Here is a 26612-nt window from a genome sequence, read left to right on the forward strand (position 1 = left end):
CAATCTGTCTCGCCGAACTCTAATGTCACAACGACAAGGGACTGTTGTTGGCAAGACCAACCAATCATCACACCGAAATGATCTTTTTGTCAAGACCACTCCAGTGTGTCACTGAATTCAAAAACTCTTATCACTGTGACCTACGAGCTCGGTGAGACATAAATGTAACTTCACTGAGAGCATTTCTCTGCCCGATGTCACCCAGACTGCTTCAGAGTCGCACTGAACTAATCACTCAATCACCAAGACTTCGCAAATGTCTTATCAATCTCGGAGAAATCCATCAATTTGTTTATCTGCTCAATTTGTCTTGCCAAACTCTAATGTCACAGCGAAAAGGGACTTCTGTCGGCAAGACCAACTAATCATCATACCGAAATGGTGTTTTTGCCAAGACCACTCCAATGTCTCACCAAATTCAAAAACTCTATCGCTGTGACAATGTGACTTCATCGAGAGCATTTCTCTGCCCGATGTCGCCCAGATTGCTTCAGAGTCACACCAAACTAATCACTTTAAGTTTAATGTGACAAAAATCTCTATACCATTACGCTTTGATAAATGTCCATACCCTTTTCTTAAACAGATGGTATGTAGACTGTTTAATTATTTGGAATTGCTTTTCAGATTATAGTTTGCAAACAGATAAATTTTTTGAAAATTGTAGGATTATGATTATATATTTGTGAATGTCGAAAGTGATGAAATGTTAGAGAATTCGTAGAACTTAGGCATGAAAATAATTTGCAAGGAACAGGAATATTAGAGTTACGGGGAAAAAAATTCCATTGCCAAATGACTCTTGCCTGGCGACGGGGGTAGGCATAGAATACACACTCTGCCATCCTGCAAGGCATAGTTGCACATCATAGAGACTGAGCGGGGTAAGAAACCATTCTTCTTAACATCTATCCTTCTACCTTGCGAGGTATGCTCCATTGCCAAATGACTCTTGCGGAGTGACGGGGGTAGGCATAGAATACACGCCCCACCATCCTGCGAGGCATAGAGACCGAGCGTGCACATCATTGAGACTGAGCGGGGTAAGAAACCATTCTTCTTAACATCAAACACTCCTTCCACATGTTTTTTTCAAATGTTTTGGATTTGTAGCTTTCTGAGTCATTACTAGATTTATAATTGATAATTGGCTATAAATTCAGATTTGTTGTATAAAATTGTTGGAGGAGTGACACAAACAATGCATGGACAGGGACAGAGAATGCATGGTGCTGTACTGACTTCTATCCCTTTTCAGCTTATGTCTCGACTGTAATTTGTGCATTGGAGTTCAACTGCAATTTCAGAAAGTTGCTATATAGGTTATGATTCTTGCCTCTACAAGAGTTGGACTTAAAAATCATCAGAGTTATTTATTCGCTACTTATATCAGTCTGTGTGTCAATTTCCTTATATTATTAATATTATGAATGGAAAATTGAAACTTTATAATTATTGTTCCCTCATTTATATATTTTTTACATTTGAACTATTCTTATGTGATGATTTGATGGACTGGAGAAAAGAAAAGTAGAAGATTAATGAACAACATAAGATTTACAGTTCAGTGTTAAAATAAGTTGCGACCTATCAAATCCAGAAACATCTTCTCTGAACCAATGTCAATGCAAGTAAATGTACATTTCAGGATTTTCTTTATCTCTCTCTAAATATTTCCTATCTATAAGATTTTCAATTCTCTTTTTAACTTGTTTCACATCTGGCTTGAACATGTCTTTAACCTGTTCAATGCATTGCATCACTAATTCCTTATGCGTTAATGTTTCTCTGCTCTTCATAATTCTTACAATCGAAGCATCAATTATATGATGTCTATCTTGAAACACAGCCTTCCCAACATTTTCTTGTACATTAGCTATGGGTGCTGGAAGTCGGATCTTCCTATTTTTACTATAAAAGTTTGCATTGAATTCAAAACAATCGGTTTCTATCACTGATTCTGTATCTGGAATTTTACTCAGAATTTTGTATTTTGAACATGCAAGGGAATTCAGCAATGCAACTGTATCTTGAACTTCCAAATTCAACTGGGATTTAACTTCTGAAAAACTTAACCTCTCTTCTGCATTGAACAACAATAGTGCACTTGTTTGAAAAGTTGTTCCAACTATTTGAATTTCACCTTGGTCAAATCTCGCAATAATAATGCACGTTCCCAGAGAATATTTCCATGTTAGTCTTCTGTTCATGTTTTCTCTGTTATAGAACTCTGTGAATGACTCTAAATGTCTCACCATTTCAACAGGAAGGAGAAGTGATTCAGGTGACCTATAGCTTGGCCAAAATCCAGATGTCAAAACTGTAACAGAGAATTCTATTCCAGAACATGGATGAAGAGGATTCTGACTGAGGTATTCCTCAAAGTTTGATTGGGTTTTTACTGCCAATGCCCTATCAGTAAGCATGCCCTCCATTTTAAATGTAAATTGTCGTCCACACTCAAACCTCAGCTTTAATAACATGCTTTTTTCATAATCAGCATTTGAATTTTTATGGGACAAAAGCCTATCTGCGAGTTTCTTCCTATAAAAATCTGCAACCATGTCTTTGTCATAGATGTAGGGAAAGATCTTTGCAACCTTCTCAAGGGCATCTTCAACATCTGAATATGCCATGTTTCTATTTGTCAAAATCTTGTCACAAAATGTGACAAACAATTCCCAAATACTGTTTCCTGCAACTTGTTGATTGCAAAAACTCTGAAAGGCTGCCATGAGTGCATTTTTGAAAAGGCAGTGGTTCATAAAATTCTCCTCCACGCATTGCAAGTATTTCTGATGCAATTGGATAATACTCCTCACAAACTGATCTTTTTCAGTTGCCTTTGCCACCATTTGTCCTCCATGTTTAACCAATGATGTACCATTCCTCGTAACATGCTGTCTAAATATTTTGGTCATGAGCTGAATGCCTTTATCTATTCCAGAAAACAACTTAAACATCTCTGAAAGATCATCCATCTTGTCATTTCTCAACAATGGATGGCAATCTGAATCTTCCTTCAAAAGTTGACTTTCATGTTTGCAAAGAAGTTCATTTGCTACCATTTCTATATACCTAGTTTGGCTACTCTGATGCAAACAATGCATTGCAATTGTTTCTTTTTCCAACCTTAAACACTTAACAACCTTCAACAAGTAGTCTGGACAAGAGTACTCACATATCCATGAAGCAGCCTTTCTGGAATAGTATATGTTAGTACTTTCAAAAATGGTCAACTCTAAATCTATATAATAGTCCATCCCAAGATCCAACAGCATACGCACAACATTATTCAATACAGCCCGATCCAGAATGCTCTCACTCTCTCTCACTTTATTAATTTGAAGCATAATAGCAGCCTGCACATTACTTCGCAAAACTTTGTTGTAGACCATTTCAAGAAAGTATCTCCGAGCAGCTTCGTCGGGTTTTGAGAAGATCATCTTATAAAAAAACACCCATTTCAATAAAATGCTAACCATTCGATTGTAATATTCCCATTGCTTTCCAACTTCTTTCAACAGAAGCTCATCTTCTTTCCCCCTCAGTGCGGGTACAACTGTTGAATTGATATGATCTTTTAAAGTTTTCTCATATTCAGCCTGCATCAAAGTGTGAGGCAGTTTATAGCACTTTTCGTAGATTTCATTATAAATCATCGTATACACAAGACCAGATGGGATCTTCCCTTCGACGATTTGCTTAACCTTTGCAATTCCATTTTGCAACGTATCCAATGCTTCCCTCTCCATCACTCTTTATCGATTTTTACAAGTAAATCCGAAGTTCTCACCCCCAACGAAAATCACAATAGATTATGAGGTTTGAGCCAAACATACGTCTATATAAATTGACCCACAAGGCATGAATCACAAGCTCGAACCTCATGACGTATGACATGGGGTTTAACATGTTTATATTCAACTAAAATTAATCCTTAAAAGCAATTTTGAAATTTATCCTAACATAACAAATCAGTAGTTGAAGGACCTTCCAAATATATCTTATAAAATCATGTGTAAAATGCTTCTTTTTAATATTTTAAAATTTCTTAAATCATAATTAGGATGCAGTAGATTATATTTTAAAGATTTTTATCTTTATGTAATATTACTAATAATTTTGAGAATAGGATTAAATTTTATAATTAATTATTGTTTTTTTCATTTTAGGATAAAATTTAAATGGTCTTTAAACTTGGTCATTTATTAAGTCAATCTATTTAATTGTCATTCTAATGATGATTCTAAATGTTTCACTATCATTTGACATCAATACGAGATAGTTTTTGATTTTAAAAGCAATAAAAACTAGGGGTCTGGTCTAGATAGTGATCCATACGAGATAGTTTATTTTGTTTAGATATAAAATTTCTTAGTTGGATGATTGTTAGATATTTTAATGAAGAATTTGAATATGTTTTAAAAATTATATCTCTAAAATGTTTGTTCATATGAATGTTATGAAAATGCTTACTCAAAGAGAAAAATAGAGTGAAAAATTATATCAGATTCAAAAAATTGCAAGATAGAAATAAAACAATTTATTTTATATAAATTAAGCCACTTAAAGGGGCAAACTCTAATTTTTCTTGACAAGAACAAAACTCTCAAATCGTATCCTCTACAACTTACTACCTTCTATATAAAAACCTCCTTGCCATATCATAATTGAAGAACAAACCATGAATCATAATATAAGATTATAAATCATCAAATTAAATTATACCTAAGAAGTATCACAATATTAAAAGAAGGATAATTAAAGCCCAAACTAACCATCACATTTTCCACTACATCCCATGGAATAAAAACTAGATAACATGGATTCGTCTTCAAAAAACCACTATCCTCTACACTTATTCATGGGTACTTGTGAGTGAATTATCTATCTTGTGGAACTTAGAATTTGGACATGGAGGCTGGAGAGAGCTCTATGGTTTAGATTGATAGATAAACAACCATCTTCCATTGCTAACCTACTATGCCCTTGCTATGGCCTCTTGATGATTCTTCGCATTGTTTGCTTGTCGTGAGGACCAATTCCTGTTCCCTTGGGTGGTCTTTTGGGTTAGGTTACTTTGTTGGCTTGCTCCCTAATTTGTATTTGTTTTCCCACCTTAGGTTTTCTTTGATTGTTTTTTTTGTTTTGAAATGTTTGAATTGGTAATAGTCCTCCCACATCACTTGGGTGCTTGTTCATTATAATGCTCGGAGGTAGTGCTCGGAGGTAGTGAGGCCTTAGGGCAGTCACTTAAGGATCTTGAGGAACATGGTACTTCCAATAGAATTAATGTCTTAGGTAAATCATTGTAGGTTTTGAGATCAATAAGGTTCCAATTTTTACTAGGTTTGAGGTGAAAAATTACAGCATGGAGGTCTCGATGGTGTTTGAGAAGCTACAGGAGAGGAAGGCTAGCAACCCTCTTCTGGCCTCCGTACTCTAGATGCTGAACCCAATGATTATCTATTTTGTGCATTGAACAAGGAAGAAACCAAGTTTTAAAGTGGTTATCATTTTTGTGGTTGTTGCTCATAGTAAGATTCCGACAAGGAAGGTTTTGGATGATTAGATTTGTAACTATGAAGAAAAATCTAGGGTTGCATGTGCATTTTTCTAGAATGGTGGAAAAGGTTTATTTATTATTTTCATTAAGTATCATTCCATGCAAGAGAGGGCCCTTGCTAAATAGCTCTAAAATGTAGGAAACTCTATTTAGGAGTGTCTCATGGTCCTTGGATGTCTTAAATGAAGAGATTCCAAGCTGGGTCATAGTGAAGAATGTGCACTTCCAATATTCTAGAGTGGGACAATGCTATGGTAGAGGAGTATTCTTCATTGATGAAGAATAATACATGGGGCTTAGTTTCTCTTTCTAAGGTAAAAAAATGGCTCTGTGCAAGTGGGTATATTTGATGGTTTCATTGACAAATACAAGGCACATCTTGTAGCTAAGGGGTTTTCACAAGTTGAGGGTATTGACTACTCAGAGACAATTGTTGCTATAGGCAAAATGGATTTGATTTATCTTGTTCCTTCTATTGTTGTATCTTAGAGATAGCCAATGTATTTGATATATATGAAAAGTGTAGAACACAAGATGCCATTGAGACGAGGGTTGGGGGGGGGTGTGAATCAGTGGTTTCCAAACTTAACCCTTTTTTTATCCTAAATGTGTGTACTGGTTAGCAGTTCAAACACAAAGTAAATATACCGGTGAGATAGGGAAAGACATCAAGATGCAAGCACACACAAATACACATCACATGACACTAGATATATGAGGAAACCCTAACATGAGAAAAACCTCGGTGAGAAATGCTACTGGAGTCTACTGCTCCAATCCAACCTCACAATAAACACTGATTACAAAGTTTAGGGCACCAACCCAAGGAGCACCAAGCTCCAACTCAGTGATTACAATGTCTGTAAACAATACAAAATTTATTACCTGGTTACAAATGAATTATGTAACCTCTCACAATCCAATCACTCTATCAGTTCAACTCTTCTCAACTGGTCTTCCTCTTCTTTGTTCTATGTCAGTTCTCTTCTCACACTGATCCACTGGTGCTTGTCACCACCAGTACTCTTCACTCTGTCGGTTCTGTTCACTCTATCGGTTCTCTTCACTCTGTCAGTTCTGATTCCTCTTCTGCTCAGTCTCTGCCTCGCCTGCCCTCCCTCGATTCTCACTTTTCATTGCTTCACACTTTGTTACCTCCTTATCGGTTAAAACACTACCAGTTCATTTGACTGCTACAATCTTTAGCAGCTTACCGGTTACTTTGGCCTCACCAGTTAAGGGTGAACTCACAAAGCTGGTTCCCACTTTTTGGTACATCCTGATTTTTGCTGAAATCATACATTTTTTGGAAAATATAATTATTTAAGCTTTAAGAAGTCCCATTTGAAGTAATTAATTGAAGAGAGTTAGATCAAAGGCTCTTAGATCAAAATTTCTTGGATAGAACCTCTCTACTTCTAAATCATACTTGCAATGGAGTCTCCTTTGCATCTATCAAATGCTGATAAAAAACCAATTTTACATTAGCTTTTGAGGGGTCAAACAAATTCATTTAGAAGTTTTGTTTTCTTAAGGATTTAGTCCATATTATAAGCTTTCCAAATAGTATAATTTTTAATATATTTAAGTTTATTAATATATTTTTATTTTATTTTTTATGAATGTAGGTTTTTCATTGAACATGAACTTCTTTGTTCAATGCATTGGGAAAAATAGCAAACTAATTCAAAAAAATTCTAAAAAATATATATGCCCTAGGTATTGATGTCTTTTTTCTAACAAAAAAAATAAAACTTAATTTTGATATATATAGAGCAAGTTATGTGTTCAAACGTACACCTATATCTAAATTATAATTAGTCGGACTTCAAAACTTAATAAAATAAAAAATATTCAACATATCACTATCAAACCAACTGCATGCCCTGGGTATTGATTTTACAAACCAAAATTTAAAAGAGATAAGTTTTTATCATTTATAGAAAAAAATTTATACTTTTCGGGATGCACATCACTCTTAAAAAATGTTGTTTCTTGTAAAAAAACTACTTTCGAGGGAGATGGAAAAATCAATAAAATTTTATTCAAAAAAATTTGAAAAAAATATATTTAGAATCTACAAAAAGGATGTTACAAATCACTAGTTTACATCATCTTCAAATTCTTAACGATTTAAAAGTTATAGGTGTTGGAAAGTGAAGGTTTTTTACAAAATGTTCATCTAAGTGTCAAAGTTGGTCAAAAAGTGGGAACCAGTATTGTGAGTTCACCCTTAAACCCTCTGTTAAACCCTCTTACTGGTTTACCTTCCAACACTCCGTCACTATTATCTTCGATGAACTCTCTGACTGGTTAGCTATCTGCTCCACTCTTACACTTTTCTCTACAATATACGACACCTAATCATCTGGCAACATCAATCCATTATGATCTTTATCTGCATATTTATTTATGAGCATTCCTGCCAAAACATAACTTCAAACTTTGGCGCACTAGGGTTCCTTCTATCGACCCAATCTATATCAAATCCAATCAGATCTTCCTCAAGGATTGACAACCTGCAACAAATCACTCAACTCCACCAATCACGTTGCGTCCAATACACGTTTGCTAAATTTAGCAAACACAGCTTGTTTGTCGACCTACACTTGTCAATCACAATGAATGAATTTGTGGGCCCCTTCACCAAATCTGATATGCACTTAGACACTCTACATCGATCATGATGCCAATGAATCAGATCAATGTCCTCTGATCTATCTTGAGTCGCAAACCCCTGCAATCAACCCGTGATACTTAGGGTCTTCATTTAATGTCAATCGACTCAGCACCAACCTCCTTGAAGCACTCTTCATCGACCTTTGTACATTTGCCACTTGGAGACTTTGTTTCTTCTTTGTCGGCATCCACATCAACTCACTATGTTGGTTCAAGTATGGTCACGGACCACCACATACACTACCAGTGCTTACCTACCGGTTCTCTAGCCCTACCAGTTATACACTAACCGACTAACCTTCATGTCTGCACTTTACTGTCCTGTCGGTGGAACACATTAGCCCAGTCACCAACCTTGTCAATCCACAACAAGCTCATCTTCATCAGATATGAGCTTTCCACTTTGCCTCTTTGCTAGCTCACCGATTGACCTACTTATCGGTTGATAATGCATCTGCCTGTATACCGGTAATAACCTTGATGACACCATGCCATCAAACTTCAACTGTCATGCATCAACCTACAACTGCATTTCGGTTGCTCCATGTCTGCAACTGCTAAACCTTACCTTCATCTTTATTAGCCCGAATATCATCTCAACATGTTTGCCAAAGTTGCAACCACATCACTTCTTGTTCTTCCTCTTCTGTTATGGTAGCTCAACATGCCAACTCTTGTTGATCCGGTGCACATCTTTGGTTTCACGCACCTGAGGCATCTTTGTGTTTCACTTGTTCATCTGATGTGAGCTCACAATTACTTGCCTTTAACTTCTTTGTCTAATCCCAGAACATTGCCACTTATCAGTGGGAGTAGATGAACCAATGCACTAAACTTGCCAATCACTCAGTGAGAGTGGATCCTTGTCACTCATTATGCTTCCGACATTTTACTGACATGACTTTGCTGTCATTGAGCAGATATATCTTCAATTAGGCACATAACCCGATAGACATCCCCTTTGTCTACTTTACTAACTTGCAACAACCCAAACTCTATCAGTCATATCTTCATCTTGTGATAACCTCCTCATCCGGTGGGAGTCCTGCTGATTGACATCCAACTGCTTACCGGTTGTGTGCACATTCTCTGTTTGCTCAACCTTGCTTTCTTACTAGTCACATGCTCGCCGGTTGGCAACCATACACTGCCAACACATCACTCACCAGTTGACATATCATATCAGTCTCCAATACTTTCTCACCAGTCAACATTCCATACTTACCGGTGACAGGCTATGTCAGTAACATCAATGACAACACAATATCGGTTGACATCAATGACAACAGAATGCCAACAATCTCCCCCTTTGGCATTGATGTCAACACATGTAGTATCCGGTATAATACTGATTTCCTCTCCCCCTTTGACACAATGACAAAGGGTGCTGACAGAACATTCTACCGATTGCAGCTTACCCTTTGGCCATTTTACTCTTTATCCTCTCAACCATCAATACTTGGGATAGAGGGATCTGACACCAACTGACACCAATTGCTCTGCTACCAAGTGTATATACTAATATGATACCAATTGTTGAAAAGTGTGTCAGTGAATTTCACTTACTTGTTGGTCAGACTGCATATTCTCCCCCTTTGTTATGTAGAAAGTTATTCTAACTCCAATTTGTTGATACCAAGTGTTAAGTTTGACAGTGATACCAATTGTATAATCTCCCCCTGTGCAGGTAACTCTCCCTCTTTTCTCATAACCGGTTGAGTGAGAACTTTTCTCTTCCTTTGCAGGTTGTTCTCCCGGTAGAGAAGGCTATTGTTCGTTTCACCTAGTGGCCTATACTGCAGCATAGACACTTGATCTCCCTTAGTATCCAACATGTCTGATACCAATCAGAAAATATGGCTGCAAACTCCCCCTGAACTATAGATCTCAGGTATCCTTTGCATGTCAGGTTCTAAACCGGTTCTCCATTCTACACCTTGTACCGGTAGAGCTGAGTAAGTTATCCACTGATGATCTTCCAACTCCATGACATCCATCACAACTTATGACATGATCTTATATGACCACAATGCCAAATCACATCGCTATCATGTCAATTATCAAACCGGTTAAAACATAATGATGTATGCATACAAGATCAGCTACCGGAACAACACATTGTCACTCAGGACTTCTCCAATTTCACTTGAGACATAACTTCTTCACTTCAAGCCACATGAGTTACTGCACAGATCAAAATATGCAATACCGGTCAATATCCATATGGGTAACACACTACACATATCGGTTTACTCTACCAGTCCAATATCTCTACCGGAGCACTTTATCCACTAGCCTCCATCTTCCTGTGTCAAAAGCCTTTGCTATCATTTAGCAGTTTAAACCATCTATTGATACATGCAGTTGTAAAACATTTCACCTTTGTGAATGTGTAGCCAAGGCATTACACACACAACCATCTCATCTTTTCCTCATACCGACGATAGCCTATCCTTACATTTTGTTCTTTTCAAAATTGGGGGTGAATAATATGAACAATTTGTAGCTCCCCCTAAAGTCCTACATCTCCTTTAAGCCTTAGGAGATATCACATGTGCATTGAATGCACAGTGTCTGCCCATTGTCATATCCCCTCGCTTCTTCCTCCATACCTACTTGGTCTCACTCCTCTTCTCATTTGCAGTCCTTGGAGCAGCGTTAATTTTCTTTTGTTGATTGGTTCTTGCTCCAAAAACATTGTTGTAGTAGCAGACTGTGTTCATGCCAGACACATGATTGGAGGACCTTCTATCAAACTGGTTTGACCATCTTCTTCTGGTCATGCTATTATAGCCCACTACCAGTTTCAATGGATTTCTTGATTTTTCAAGAATATTTCTCCTTTTGTTCCATGCATGTCTTTGTTGCTCATATGTTCTAAAACCTCTTCCATATGGGCCATGACTATTACACCGGTTGCCATATGACTGAAATTTCTTGTTCCTGCATTCATGACTTTTTTGGCCAAGTCCATTATAGTTATAACATATATCATTCTCATTTCTTGGAAAAGCTAATGGACTCTTGTTAGCATAACCAGGAGAGAGCATATGCAGGTTCCTACACTTTGAGGTCTTATGCTTATATGCATTACATCTTTTACAAACTGAATTGTAATTCTTAGGAAAAACACTTTGTCTATTCCTAGACCTCATTTTACTTTCATCTGCCCTATGACCATAGTCTTTGCCTGAAAAATAGTAACCGAAGAAGGAGGGCTTATAACTTACAAATTTGTTTTGCCAAACATGAGACGATCTTACCGCTTTGGCTTCTCCAGGGATTTGTCTTGGGTTGTCCACGCTTTGTAGTCCTTTCATCTTATCCCTTCTTTTCCCGCACTTGCTTTGTCTTGTGAGCAACAACATTTCTTTTTCTTCTACGAGATGGAGGTCTTCTAGGTTGTCCTCTCAAGTTCTTACTTCCGGTGAGGCTATCTTCTCTCAACTTTCCTTTTCCTTTTGGATCAACATTGTTTCTCCTTGCAGCACCGGTCTTCATCCTCATGTCTTCACCGGTTTTGGTTAGGTCTATATTCCTTCTTGGAGCATTCTTGACAGTGAAGGTATGTCCTTTGTTAAGTCCACTTGAGGAGACAAAATTTAATGTCTTTATTGGAGACATCCTTGCTTGTGGAGCACTCACCGACATCACATCCAATTCCTCTGGTATCCTTGGAGTATTTTTGTTTGCTCAACATTTTATCCAAGGCATCAGTGCTTCCACCAAATCAGATCCTCACCTTGAGCTCATCTTGACATTTCTCAAGGTCTTTCCTGAGATTCTCCATTTCATCTTTTTTATTCTGACATTCTTTGTCTTTGGCCTCTAGCTCTCATTGCAAATCTTTGCACCTGCACTCCTTGTTATGCAAATCTGATTCTGATTCTATACTCACCCTTTTTGCACCATCCACTTGTGCTTTCAGATTTGCAATGGTTGACTTTGACTCTTGTAGAGTTTCAATCAACTGGTTTTGTTCCACAATGGCAGCATTCTTGAACAACTTGTATTCTTTTCTTACTCTATTAAGCTTCTCGAGTGCACTTACAAGTTCTCCTTAAAGATCAACCTCAGCTTCAACTTCTTCTTCACCTTCTTCATCATCATTGTCAAACACATCTTGTTGGTAGGACTGATCAGTATGATCACTTTATGATGTGTGCATCTCGCTTTGTGTCTCATGATCCATGAATAGATGAGTTTCCTCTTCATCACTGTTGTAGCAACTGATAGATCTAGACTTATCATTTGCACATGTGTTTGTTTCATTTATTTTCTTGCTTCCACAAACCGGTTCTGCATTTCTAGGTTCATTACCATAGAGCTTCTTCAATCTGTCCCACAAACTCTTTGCGGGCTTGCATCTGTCCACCTGTGAAGAAACATCACTAGAAAGCCCACTGAAATTAGCTTTCATGGCATCAACATTGCATTCATATCTTCTTTCTGCCTCAGGACCGGTGGGAGGACTGACAGGGCTAGAGAGTCCATTTACAAGTGATACCAATTGTAGAACACAAGATGCCACTAAGAGGGGGAGGTTGAATTAGTGGTTTCAAAACTTAACCCTTTTTAATCCTAAATGCACACCAGTTAGCAGTTCAAACACAAAGTAAATATACTGGTGAGATAGGGGAAGACATCAAGATGCAAAACACACACAAATACACATCACATAACACCGAATATATGAGGAAAACCCAACATGGGAAAAACCTCGGTGAGAAATGTTGCTGGAGTCTACTGCTCCAATCTAGCCTCACAATAAACACTGATTACAAAGTTTAGGGTACCAACCCAAGGAGCACCAACCCTTGATTTAAGGCACCAACCCAAGAAGCACCAACCCCTAATTTAGGGCACCAACCCAAGGAGCACCAACCCCTGATTTTAGGGCACCAACCCCTGATTTAGGGCACCAACCCAAGGGCCTCACCGGTTTAATCCTCTGTCAAACCCTCTTACCGATTTACCTTCCAACACTCAGTCACTATGAGCTTCGATGAACTCTCTGACTGGTTAGCTCTCTGTTGCACTCTTACTCTCCGCTCTTCAATATCCGACACATCATCTGGTAGCATCAATCCATTATGATCTTTGATCTGCACATTCATCTGTGAGCATTCCCGCCAAAACATAACGTCAACCTTTGGCGCACTAGGGTTCCTTCTATTGACCCAATCCGTATCGAATCCAATTAGATCTTTCTCGAGGATTGACACCCTGCAAGAGATCACTCAACTCCACCAATTATGTTGCGTCCAATACACGTTTGCTAAATTTAGCAAACACGATCTGTTTGTCGGCCTACACTTGTCAATCACAATGAATGAATTTTTGGCACCCTTCACCAAATCCGATCTGCACTTAGACACTCTGCATCGATGATGGTGCCAATGAATTAGATCTTTGTCCTCTGATCTGTCTTGAGCCGCAAAGCCTTTTAATCGACCTGTGATATCCGAGGTCTTCATTTAATGTTAACCGACTCATCACCAACCTCGTTGAAGTACTCTTCACCGACCTCTGTACGTTTGCCACTTGGATACTACGTGTCTTCTTTGTCGGCATCCACCTCATCTCACTATGTTGGTTCAGGTATGGTCATCGACCACCACATACACTACCAGTGCTTATCTACCGGTTCTCTAACCCTATCGATTATACCCTAACCGTCTGCACTTTACTGTCCTACCGGTGGAACACAAAAGCCCGGTCACCAACCTTGTCAATCTACAACAAGCTCATCTTCATCAAATAGGAGATTTTCACTTTTCCTCTTTGCTACCTCACTGATTGACGTACTTACCGGTTGATAATGCATCTGCCTGTATATTGGTAATAACCTTGATGACACCATGCCATCAAACTTCAACTGTCATGCATCAACCTACATCTGCATTCTGGTTGCTCCATGTCTGCAACTGTTAAACCTTACCTTCATCTTCATTAGCTCAGACATCATCTCAACAGGTTTGCCAAAGTGGCAACCACATCACTTCTTGTTCTTCCTCTTTTGTCCTGGTAGCTCAACATGCCAACTCTTGTTGATCCGGTGCACATCTTTGGTTTCATGCAACTAAGACATCTTTGTGTTTCACTTGTTCATCCGATGTGAGCTCACAATCATCTGCCTTTAATTTCTCTGTCTTATCCCAGAACATTGTCACTTACCAGTGGGAGTAGATGAACCAATGCACTCAACTCGCCAATCACCCGGTGAGAGTGGATCCTTGTCACTCATTCTGCTTCCGACATTGTACTGATATGACTTTGTTGTCATTGAGCAGATATATCTTCAATCAGGCACATAACCCGGTAGACATCCCCTTTGTCTACCTTACTAACTTGTAGCAGCCCAAACTCTGTTGGTCATATCTTCATCCTTTGATAACCTCCTCATCTGATGGGAGTCTTGTTGATTGACATCCAACTACTTACTGGTTTGCTGCACATTCTCCATTTGCTCAACCTTGCTTTCTTACCGGTCACATGCTCACCGGTTAGCAACCATACACTACCAACACATCACTCACCGGTTGACATACTATACCAGCCTACAATACTTGCTCACCAATCAACATTCCATACTTACCGGTGACAGGCTATACCGGTAACATCAATGACAACACAATGCCAACAAAAATTTTCTTTCCACATGGTGATCTACATGAGAAAATCTATATGGAGAAACCTCCAACTTTTGTTTAGGACTCTTCACTTGTTTTTAGGTTACGACAATCATTGTACAGTCTCAAACAAGCCTCAAGGGTTTGGTATGAGAAGATTGAAGGTTTCTTGCTTTTGTATGATTTCAAACACTATCACTTTGATCACATAGTCTACATACAAAAACATTGAGATGATATTTTGGTACTACTCTTATATGAGAAAGACTTGATTCTCACAACTAGTTCATCATCCATGCTTTGAGATATTTAACACATTTTGATGACATATTTGGACATGATAGATCTTTTGATTCTGCATTATTTCGTCAGTCTATAGGTTCTTTAGTGTATTGAGGCAATTTCCATATATTCGCAAAAGCACGCCTTTAAATTTATTTGAATATGTTTCATATAAGTCATTGTTAGCCGATACTTATACCATTTCAGTTTGGTGTCATCTGGACTACCACTTTCACAATACCTAGTGTTGATACTACAATTGTAGTTGACCCACACTCATCTTGATATTTCCTTTCTTGTTGGGCTTGTCTCTTGTTTTCTGCATGACCCTAACGAGAGTCATTAGAAGGCGACCAAGCATATTTTGAGGTACATTTGTGGCATTCACTAAACACTAGGGGCTGTATACATATTAGGCTTCATAGACTTAGATTGGGCAAGAGATTTTGATTCTTAGAAGTTCACTTTAGGATTTATTTTTGTCTTGGTTCTGGTCTAGTTGTATGGTCATGAAGTAAACTATTATTGCATTATTATCCACTGAGGCTGAGTATTGAGGAGTAGTTCTTTCTATCCAAGAGGTATCATGGCTTCACTAGCTTATGACAGAGTTTGGTCATCCACCAGATAATTCTATTATACTTTGGTGTGATAACCAAAATTCAATTCATATTTGACATAGCCTAGTTGAGAATCAACAGATAAAGCACATCGAGATTCATATGCACTTCATTCGACAACTTTCCCATGATGATGTTATATCCTTAGATTACTTATGCACTAAGAATAAGATTGCAAAGATCTTCTCTAAACCTTGAGCATCAACTCACTATCTTGTGTTGTGCCAAATGTTTAGGGTGAAGTAAGTTGTCTGTGTGGTTTTGAGTCCTCTTTCCCTTGTATATAGTTATCTTTTTTCGAGGATTTTCTTTCCTGTTGGGTTTTCCCCTTTATTCCATTTGTGGGATTTTGTACATGAGTACCTTACCAAGTCATGTTGTTAGTGTTGGGATTAAGCCGTCCTAGCCTTTTAGATTCCTATCATTAATTATCAATTATATTTGATGTAATAATGGTGGAAAAATGGATATGAAATTATCACTTGACTAAGTGGATAATCCAGTTAAATGCTTCAAACAATTAATGAATCTTAACTAGAGATATAAGTCTTTGGAACTTGGTAGGAGATGAGATTGGCTACCACTATAGAACTCCCATCCAATACATCGATCCCAAATACTCCTACTGATAGGGTTGACACACACCTTTTATTCATTATATCCTAAGTGTAAACTTTATAGGTTGTCATATTACTTTATGGGGCCCATATGGGAGGAGAATCCCACATACTTAGTGATGAGATCTTAATAGAGTACCACTTGTCACTTGGGTGCTCATTTGGAGAGAGGAGTTCATAAAAACTTCTCAGAGGTGCACTTTGGTGACATGTGTCTTGACATTGTTGAGTTAACTGTGACATGTTCCTATTATTTAGGAAGTTGGCACCCACTTTGAGGAGTCAAGTTTGGAAGTTTCTATTGATGTCAAAGTTATGTATAAATGAAGTGTCTATTTCATATTGAGTCTACATGGAATATGGATTCCTTTGGAGGTGTAGTCATTTATTTGGTAGATACAATTTCTTATGCGAGTTTGGTAATAATTGGCAATTACATATTTTGCATGAGTTGTCAATTAGAAAGTTACTTTTGCATGCATAATATATTTGGAACCTTCCACGAGGCATCTTCATGCTTGGGAGTGAGTTTTGGAAACTTGACATTTAATGTACTATAAGCTCTTTATTTATACAAGTGTTTGTTAGAGGAGTTTAAGAGAGGAGAGTGATTCTCGTGGGGGTCATGCTACCGAATTTCTTCCCAAAACGGAGCAAGATGTAAAACTCCATGAAAAGGCTCAAAGCCTAAAAATATATTGTAACTTCTTGTTGAATAATACATTGGCTCAATGTTTTGTAGTGTGGTATTTTTTACCCAAAAGGGTTTTCCCCATGTATATTTGTGTTTTCTATTCGATCTCATTCTTCGCGTTTCTTGATTTTGTAGCATTGAATCTATACCATAATGCCGCTAAAAATTTCTTACATATGTAAATTGTCACATATTTCCTTTAAGGTTTAATCAATGAGAAAACATCTATGTTTGTTTGTTCTTTTATAGTATAGTAGTATGTGCTTGTATCAACTTGTTGAAATCTATTTTAAAGGAATATAGGATAATGAATGTGCATATTGACCTTAGAGGTCTTTATGGGATGCTCCCATTTTCCTTTAGTTGGGACACCTTTTTAAGTGATATACTCCCTAAGTATTACTTAAGGGGGGAAGTGTTACTATGAAAATTGCCTTTATGCATCTAGTTATCTTTTATCTAGCTTCTACACCTAGTAGTCCTATTCACACTAACCTACGTTCACTTAGTGGTTTAGTTCACTTCATAAAGACTTGACACATGCCTTCACAATTGTCCCAACTGATCTGCATGTGTCACACCTCTTGGATGGTTATTTATTCTTTCTATTTTACCTTCCTACTTTCTCCTTAATCTATATATGCAAGGAGAGTTCATTGTACTTTTTCAGTTTTGATGATAGACCATTGGTTGTTGCATTGTTCTGGATTCATTTGTAGAAATTCTGAATTTTGTGTTCATTATTTATTTTGGTAGGCTAAGGACCAAGAATAGAGTTGACTTTAGGCTACCACATATAGTTTGTGGTATAGAAATTGATCCTCAGTTTACTCTAAGAGATATAACCCTTCTAGGGAATCATATTTATTTACATTGTAAATCATATCCAAAAGATATAAGCAAAGAATGAGACCAACATTTTGATATGAAGATATAATAGAGAGATATATTGTGATATGCAAAGAAAAGAATGAGACCTATCTTTTGATATGAACATATAATATAATTAAATATGTAACTAGAGTCCAATTCAATGTCTTACGATTATTTTTTGTGTTGATGATGATGTATGGATGACTTATTCTCTTAAGTTACTTTCACATATGTTTATTTCTCTTACTTTATCCTTCGGGGTATAAGATGACTACATAAGATATATTTGGGTTACAACTCTAGGCTTTACTTTCCCATTCCTCTTACTAATATTTTCATTGTCTAGACCTTGGAGTGAACAATAAAGAAATTTTTAAGTAGAAGGAAGAAGAAAAAGTAGCAAAACATTGATTTGTGTCAAAACCTAACGACCACCTCTATGAGAGCGAGGTAGGCAATTAGGTGTGGCAAATGGAAAGTGGGAGGAATTAAAAAAGATACCTAAAAGGCACAATTGTTCTAATTTTAAAAGAATATGAGATATATACTTGAAGACATGAAGAACAATAGAGAAAATAATCTTGACAAACAAAGATAATAAAACTATGAGAGAGACCACATAATTGATCAAGGAAATAATGGGAGAGAACTCCGGTGAAAGGAAAGGAAGGTAGACTCAAGAAACAAAGCAAAGATATGAGAAAAGAGAAAAATAAATTGAGAAGAAAGGAAGAGGGTGCAACTGAGAATGCAACATGGGTGCAACCATAGATAGAAAAGGAAAAACATATGAATCAGAAGCCAAGAATCTATCGAAAGGGAAGAAAAAATTTGCAGTGGAAATAATCTCAATCCTAAGTAAGTACTAATGGAATATGAATTGACATCACCTATTGGTAAAGTGTCATCTCTGGAAATATACAGTGCATTGAATAGTGACAAGGAGCCATCCCCTATGACAAACACATAAGATATAAATGCAACAAGCGAAGAAGAAACATAAAAATGCACTTAACAACAAGATTGTCGACAACTTACACAAAACAATTTGATAGTCAAGAAAGCAAAAATTAGATAATCAAGTGGAGAAACTAAGGAAACAACACACCAACAAATTTTAGAAGTTAGGGAGGGAATACCTCTAAAGAAGACGACACTATGAGTAACATGAGGAATATGCTCATCTTTGAGAAGGACACAAGCGATGTTGTGGAGCATATTTTCTTACTGGAGCCCATATGGTAGAGAAAAAATGAAACACATTACAAAAAAAATATATTTGATTTCATTGGTTCTATGAGGAATGAACTGCTAAAATGGTAGGGGGAACTCACAATATTGGTTCCCATTTTTTCGTACATCCTAATTTTTGTTGAAATCATACTCTTTTTAGAAAATATAATGATTTAAGCTTTAGGAGGTCCCATTTGAAGTAATTAATTGAAGAGAGTTAGATCAAAATTTCTTGGATAGAACCTCTCTACTTCTAAATCATACTTGCAATGGAGTCTCCTTTGCATCTATCAAATGCTGATGAAAAACCAATTTTACATTAGCCTATCGGATAGAAAACTAATAATGGCACAAGATAGAGAATGAAAGGGGATACAATAAAGTGGAACAATTATAGATAGGGTTTGAACATTTGTAGGTGTGATAGGACCTCCAAGGCCAAACATATGGTGTTCTTATTGTGAAAAAGAGAGACACATGCAAAATGAATTCCCTAAGGAGATTGGAGATAAGAAGGTGAATGTACTAAGGCAAAATTTCAAAACAGTTTGAAACCCAAATTCTATATATCATAGCACTTATAGACAATGGGATGATCATGATATAGTAGACTGCCCTTCCCAAAGATTTTGAGTGACAGAAGAACCGAATTATGATAGAGATATGATATATTTGAAAAGGCTGGTAGAAAGCAAGCTATATGCTTGGGACAATGGATAGAAAATACCGCCATGGCATTAGAACCAAAGAAATGACCAAGGTTGATGAAGAGGAAGGTGATTAGATGCTACATTTTTCAGATTTGGTAAGAAATGATATTATTCAATTGAGCATTGAGGAGAAAAGATGATTAAGTATGGATTTTACGATCGAGAAGACCATGACCTATTTAATTGTGAGAATGCATGCCAACATTACAAAAGTGTGACACCAACCGCCCAAAGCGATGATCTACAAAGATCAAATGATAGGCTTCTCCACAAGGTACCAAAGACCCCTGTAGAAGAAACAAGGAGATGTTTTAGAGCTTAGGTAGATGTAGGCTAGACTTTAGAAGAGAGTAGCATAGAAGAAGATGAGTACCACATATAACCTAAACTAGAGAAGATTAATCCAAAATGGTAACTAGAAAAGGAACTAATATTGCCAAACAGTGGGCAGTTAGAATTGAAGATGAGAGATTAGAAGAGGAGGAAGTGATCTTCCCTACCAAATAGCAACTTTATCAGTTCATTGAGCAAACAGAGAGGATAGTAGAAGAAAAAAACAAAAGGAGGAAAAAACCAATTATTTCACTAAGCAAGAAGTGAGAGTTCTCAAGCAAATATCGTAGATAGTGTTGGCTTAAGACAACATGATATAGTAGGTCCAAATTGAAGGAATTCAAAAAGTAGTGGAATAAGAAGTTAGCACTGCAATTCAAGATAGTAAGAAAGCACTAGAAGACTAGACCAATTATGATTGACCTCTATAATCATCACAAGTGAATCAATAAAGTTATGATGGACTTAGGGGTAGATGTGAACCTATTATTGAAGAGGATATGGGAATACTTGGGGAAGTCAACACTTGAACCAACTCCCTACAACATAATCTTAGCAGGTGGAATTGATATAAAGACACTAGGTACCTAGAAACACGTAGAAGACAATATGCATGGAATAAAGAAATATGTAGACTTTGAGGTAGTGATAGTGAAGGAGGTATTTGATTTATTTAATGCATTTCTAGGACTGATATAGTTTGTTGATTTGAAATGAGTGATAGATGCCAGAATGAAAGAAATATCATTTGTAGACACTAGGGGATAGTACACATTCCTTTGGGGAAGAATCCTTGTGAGTCCTATGTGGAAGAAGTCAAAGTGGAAGAGTATGAGGATAATGGCAGAAATATAAACACTATAAAAAAACCTATCTACCACTGAAGTTTGGGAAGAGCCTAATTTAGAAGGTGACATTGAAGTAAATAAGATGGAAAGGACCATGGATAGAAATATGGTATTAGAAGCATGGACAGATGATGAACCAAAAGTGTACAAGTGTTACCTAAATTTTACCACACCTAAAATTTTTGGTGACCTATTACAGGTCTTATGTATTACAAAAAAAAGGTACACAATTTTTTTCCAAAAGTTTGTTGTCTTTATTAAATAAACATGTATGCCATACAAGTATCTAATTTCCAAATATGCAATATTGAAATCAAGAAAGACATACATGAGTAAAACATCTGCATGTAATACATTTTTATTTATAAAGAATAAAATGTTCATACATGAGTAAAACATCTGCATGTAATACATTTTTATTTATAAAGAATAAAATGTTTACAAGAGCCCACACAAGTCATGGGAATAGCTGTGAAGAGATCACATTGATCATAGAAATATAAATACAAAAGAAGAAAAAGAATGTATGGAGAAAGGAAATAAATAACCCATCATTGCCTGGATAGGTTGACGAGTTCTGTAGAAATATTTTCTAGTCAACTTCATTGATCCAAGTATCCCACTATCCGCTCCATGAGATGACCTAAAACAGAGAGAAAAATGATTCGGTTAGAGCTCCGGGTTATTCCTTTCACTCATACATACATTATGCTACTCCTAGTGTGCCTACATTGCTATATCATTTCGATAACAGAGCAAATCAATGCAGAAAAGATGCCATGAGATATCGGCAAGAACCATGTTCTTATCTAACTTGTTTGTTTCACCTGCAGATACAGGTTTCATTTCAGAAATATCATGTATGTGGGTTAAAATGGGCTCCCGAAGCAGTTCAACTCAACATACATGTCATCACCCACAAGGTCACACTAACCAGTTATCAAATAATGAGTACATGAAGCCATGATCCCACATATTGTCATTGAATGACAGTACAAACTGCCATCCAATGACAGTATATACAACATGAACTTGATAACACTCACAAATCAACAATTGAATAGTGTCATCATGTGAATAAGGGCAGTATGTGAGGTCACAATAGGGCTAGGATTTCCTTAGTTTTCATAAAATATAAAACAAAAACCTCAACTTAGTAAGAACTAGCATAACTGACTATTGATTCCTAGAGACCAACAAAAGAAATCAGAAGACTCGGATAGATGTCCATAGCACAATGGAAACAATATCAGAACATCAGACAAAGATTGGCTACCCACGGGTCAATAGACAATAAAAAGGAAAGGCTTTATGACAATCAATATACAGTAGGATGAACTATTAAAATGAGAAGACTGTGACTTCGCTGCTAAGGTCATCATGTATTAATGCATCTAACAAAGAAAAAGGCAAGTATGGAGTCCTCTATGAACAAAAATCAGTCATGAGGTGTCATAGTACAGTACACATGCATAGGTCAGAGTCTTAAGAAAGCGGTACATTGTGAGATGCAAAGAGCACAAGTCTGAGACAGTATGATAGTGACAGAAAATCATTAGCATTCAAAGCATCTATATTTTAGAAATGGAGTGTAATTTTAAAACAGTGCCTATATTAGCTCAAAAGATCACACAAGAAGCAATCACTGCCAAGAATCAGCACAATGACCTAACATTAACAATATGAATAATCTTCTTGTCTAAAATGTAGACAGTGATTAATTTCAAATAGAAAATATAGTTCATACCAAAGCCTTTTATACAGTATTGTTCACTATAGCAGTACAATAAGAAACTGTGATTTAGAAATCATAGAAGAACCACTGCTAAAGAGAATTTTATGACAGCATGGATGGAGTAACAACCTTATTCATCAGTCATCAGTCATTGCACAGTCACAATCAATGAAGAATCATACAAATAATGATACAAAAGTAAGAATGAGGAAGCAGTATTAGTAGTGTCTAAAGGTGCAACATTCAAAAGGAAACTCACTACTAAAGAGGACAATCGCAATGCAAAAATACAGTCAAAACTCAACCTGTAGCAGCTTCATAAAGCATACTAGCCACATACCATGAGCTCATTCAAAGTAGTGACAGGAAAATAACATGGTTTTTGCCAAAATGAGCAAAAAATTGTATGTAGGCATGAATTTTTTCCCAAACAAAACCCTTGGTATGAAGATACATGGAAATTACACGATAAAAAGAAACATTATAGTTTGCAGTTCCTTTTGAGCAAAAAACAAAATCTTTTACACAAAAGAGGAAGATCTAATGCTCAATGATATATCATAGCACAATGAAAAGGCACCCAGGAGTAGGGTTTTCAAAGCAAAAATGCAGACTGAAATAGAAAAGATGAATGATATCATCCCATATATGAGACTTAGAATAGTCACATAAGGACATCTTCTAGATCAAATCATATTATCAACATACAATCATCTAAGACTCAAAACAGTAAGGTAGTTACAAGGGGCTAATACAGGGTAATGAACATTAGAGAATAAGCACACTGCCACAATAAAGTAGTAATAGTCACGACGCATACTTGAGACCATGATCAATTCAAGGCTTCAAAAGAATGATAGAAAGTACCAATATAAAGTAACAAAAGGAGAGATAGTGATTGTCATTTAGTCCAAATTGCAGAAATAAGGATATAGAAAGTCTGAGACGAGTTTAAAATCACTGTCAAATACAATGATAGGGGTCAAAGAAAGAGTTCCTTGAAAACTAATAAGTGGCATAGACACGTATCAGTCTCAAAGAAAAAATACCATTAAAGTACCAGGTCTTGAGAGCGGCAAACTAAAAGGTCATCAAATAATATATTCACTGTCACAAGACATGACTTCAACCATGCCTTCATAGGGTTGTATAATAATTTTGAGAAGCAATGAATAAGATAAGAGCAGGGTTTTATGAATAAATGAAGTAAGAGCTAAAAAAGTGGTCAATATTGTTATTGCATATAACAATCCTCATATAAACAGTCTCAAAGATCATATAAAGCTTCAAGTTTTGTAGTCGTTGGTATTTCAAATACTATGACAGTTTTGATAAGAGTCGAGTGCATTCATAACTGCAAAGGAAAGTCTACCATAACTTTTTGCAAGAGTGATACCAACTATTATGAGAGAGCACAATGATGGCATGAGAAGCAATCACAACCTTTCATAGTCTCATTAAGAAATACAATCATGCAAAGATTAATGATCATTATCAAAACCAAAGTTTCAGTCCAAGTGCCTACCGGTTTCAAGATAAGGATTGCAGTCAGATCAATGGGTAAATGATGCTTGCCAATAAATAATAATCATGAGTATCAATTAGAGACACAATCTAAAGTGATGAAGGATCCCAAGATATTCAAGTACAGTCAAAGTAGCAACATTTGTATGACTAACAGTAGAAAATCACGAAGCATTCATCAAAAGTCACATAGCATATCCTATTCAGCCATGATACAATCATGCTGCTTCCAACATTTCTAACAAACCCAAATGCTAAATCAGATGAAGTTTTGACATAAATTAGAGAACTGTAAGACGGAAAACCAGGAAATATAGTGCAAACCCAGTTTGTATTTCGTGAAATATCTTCACCAGTTCGAAGGGCATAATATCAAATAGTAACCCATAAGATGATCTCAGACCTAACAGCAGCACACAAGGATGCACAATAATAACAGTGTTTAAAGTTCCAAAAGTATAGCTCAAATAGCTAAAAATGCAGTCTCAGATTTAACAATGTATATAACATTGAGGGTTTTATGTGTAGAAGCAATCAATAACAACATATGCCCATTATTTCATAGCAGCCATTAGCCAAAAGGAAGAAGACTGAGCAAACCACGGAATGAAAAGACACTCCCTTGGTTTTGTCTACAATAAAGATCAAGAGCAGCCTACCAATGACATCTCAGACACAACAGGAGACAAATTTTCAAGAGATAATATCACTCAAATACAAAGAACTCATCACAGTGGTATGAAGGACTCAGAGCCATCAAAAAACCATTTCTAAAAGATACAAAGAAGATACAAAGAAGCAAATCTTTATTCACGAAGATCACCTTCATAGCAGCCACACTCAAAAGAATAAGAAATCAAAGCATCAATAACAATCCAAATAGTGGAGGAGCTCCCATATTCACTGTTGAAAGCCCAGTCATGGAAATCCAAGGCCACAAGGCTATAAGGGGCAAATTTGAGTCAAAAGCACTAAGAGCAGCATTTCAAAGATGTATACAATAACTTTCCTAAGAGACAGTGTTTCCAGCCATGGACAACCTTGTAAAATCTCTTTGAATGGAGTTGATGACCTTTGGAGGCATTTTTTTTTTTTCAGTTCAAGAGATATGAAGGTTGAGTTTTGCAATAGTTTAAAGCAGATTCACAGTCAAACACCGTCAAAGAAAGAGAAGAAGAATGCACCAAGAGCCATTAAGGATCAGTCTTAGTCAAGGGTTATAGTGTCCGACTGCAACACAGAGCATTCTTAAATATATAAAAAGAGACGATAAAGATTACATTCATTCCTATAGCTTTTCTTTTAGCCAAAACTCATGACATAACAATAGAGAATAAAGAAATAAGGCACATATTGATCATGCAAAAAGCCAGAGAAGCTCCAAGTTAAAAACCCTAGTTTGAAATCACCCATAGAGCGCATGGCGGTTGAGTCTCCTTCAATGAAAATCAAAGAATGAAATAATGTTTTAGGGTTTGAATTTTTTTATGCCTCTTGCCATAACTCGCATGAGTGGTTTTCTTTTTATCTTTTATTTGTTTTTTAAAGAAAACAAAAATTGCATGTCATTTAATCTAGGCTTCACCTTTGTAAGCCCATGTTTATAGGGCCAAAAGAACCTAAAGTTCTTTTTATATGTAAATTGTAATTTAATGTATACTAATTAAAGCTTAAAATATAAAAGCTTTAATTAATATATATTAAATTATATAAATATTAGCGATTAAAAAAAATTTATAGTAAATATCATATATTTCCTTATGATGTAAATTGTAATTTCATAATTTAATATAAATTTATTAAAAGGTTTATTTTTATAAAATCTTAATAAATTTATATTAAATTATGAAATATTTAAGAGAAATTAATAAAATAGTTTTTTTTTTCAACAATTATATAAAACCAATTGTTTTATTTAACTGTTGGAATAAAGCTATTATTGAAAGAGAGAAGAAAGCATACAAATTACATGCAAAATTTCAATGAAGTGCATGCTTTTTAAGGGAAGGAGGTTTTTTTGAGTTATATTTAGCAGGGTGTTGCTCATGCAGTTTTCAGAAAATAGAGGGGCTTTTATAGCTATTTTTGGCTCAGAGACATGCATATTTTTCAGAGAGGTAATTTACTTTTCAGAGGAGCTATTCTTGGTGTCTTGACATGCAAATTTTTGGACTGGGAGTTTGCTTTTTTAGTGGACCTATTTTTGGCAACAGATTGACAATTCTATTTTAGCATAGGGGGTCTTTTTCATGCAACATCAGTT

The 26612-nt window shown here is 36.3% G+C and overlaps 1 protein-coding gene and 1 long non-coding RNA gene across 2 annotated transcripts; both read right to left on the reverse strand.

Moving 5' to 3' along the window:
* Window positions 1-1622: 1622 nt before the first annotated feature.
* On the reverse strand, window positions 1623-3755 carry LOC131032341 (cullin-1-like). Its single transcript, XM_057963286.2, has one exon. It carries the CDS (start codon window positions 3753-3755, stop codon window positions 1623-1625), a length of 2133 nt encoding a protein of 710 aa, XP_057819269.2.
* A 17735-nt stretch (window positions 3756-21490) lies between these two features.
* LOC131032329 (uncharacterized) lies at window positions 21491-25870 on the reverse strand. The gene is made up of 2 exons (XR_009103428.2): window positions 24674-25870; window positions 21491-21733 (listed from the first exon to the last, which is right to left on the reverse strand). It is a non-coding gene; the product is annotated as an uncharacterized LOC131032329 (long non-coding RNA).
* Between the last annotated feature and the right edge of the window lie 742 nt (window positions 25871-26612).

This window comes from Cryptomeria japonica, chromosome 1, assembly GCF_030272615.1.
Source record: "Cryptomeria japonica chromosome 1, Sugi_1.0, whole genome shotgun sequence".
Classification (NCBI taxonomy): Eukaryota; Viridiplantae; Streptophyta; class Pinopsida; order Cupressales; family Cupressaceae; genus Cryptomeria; species Cryptomeria japonica.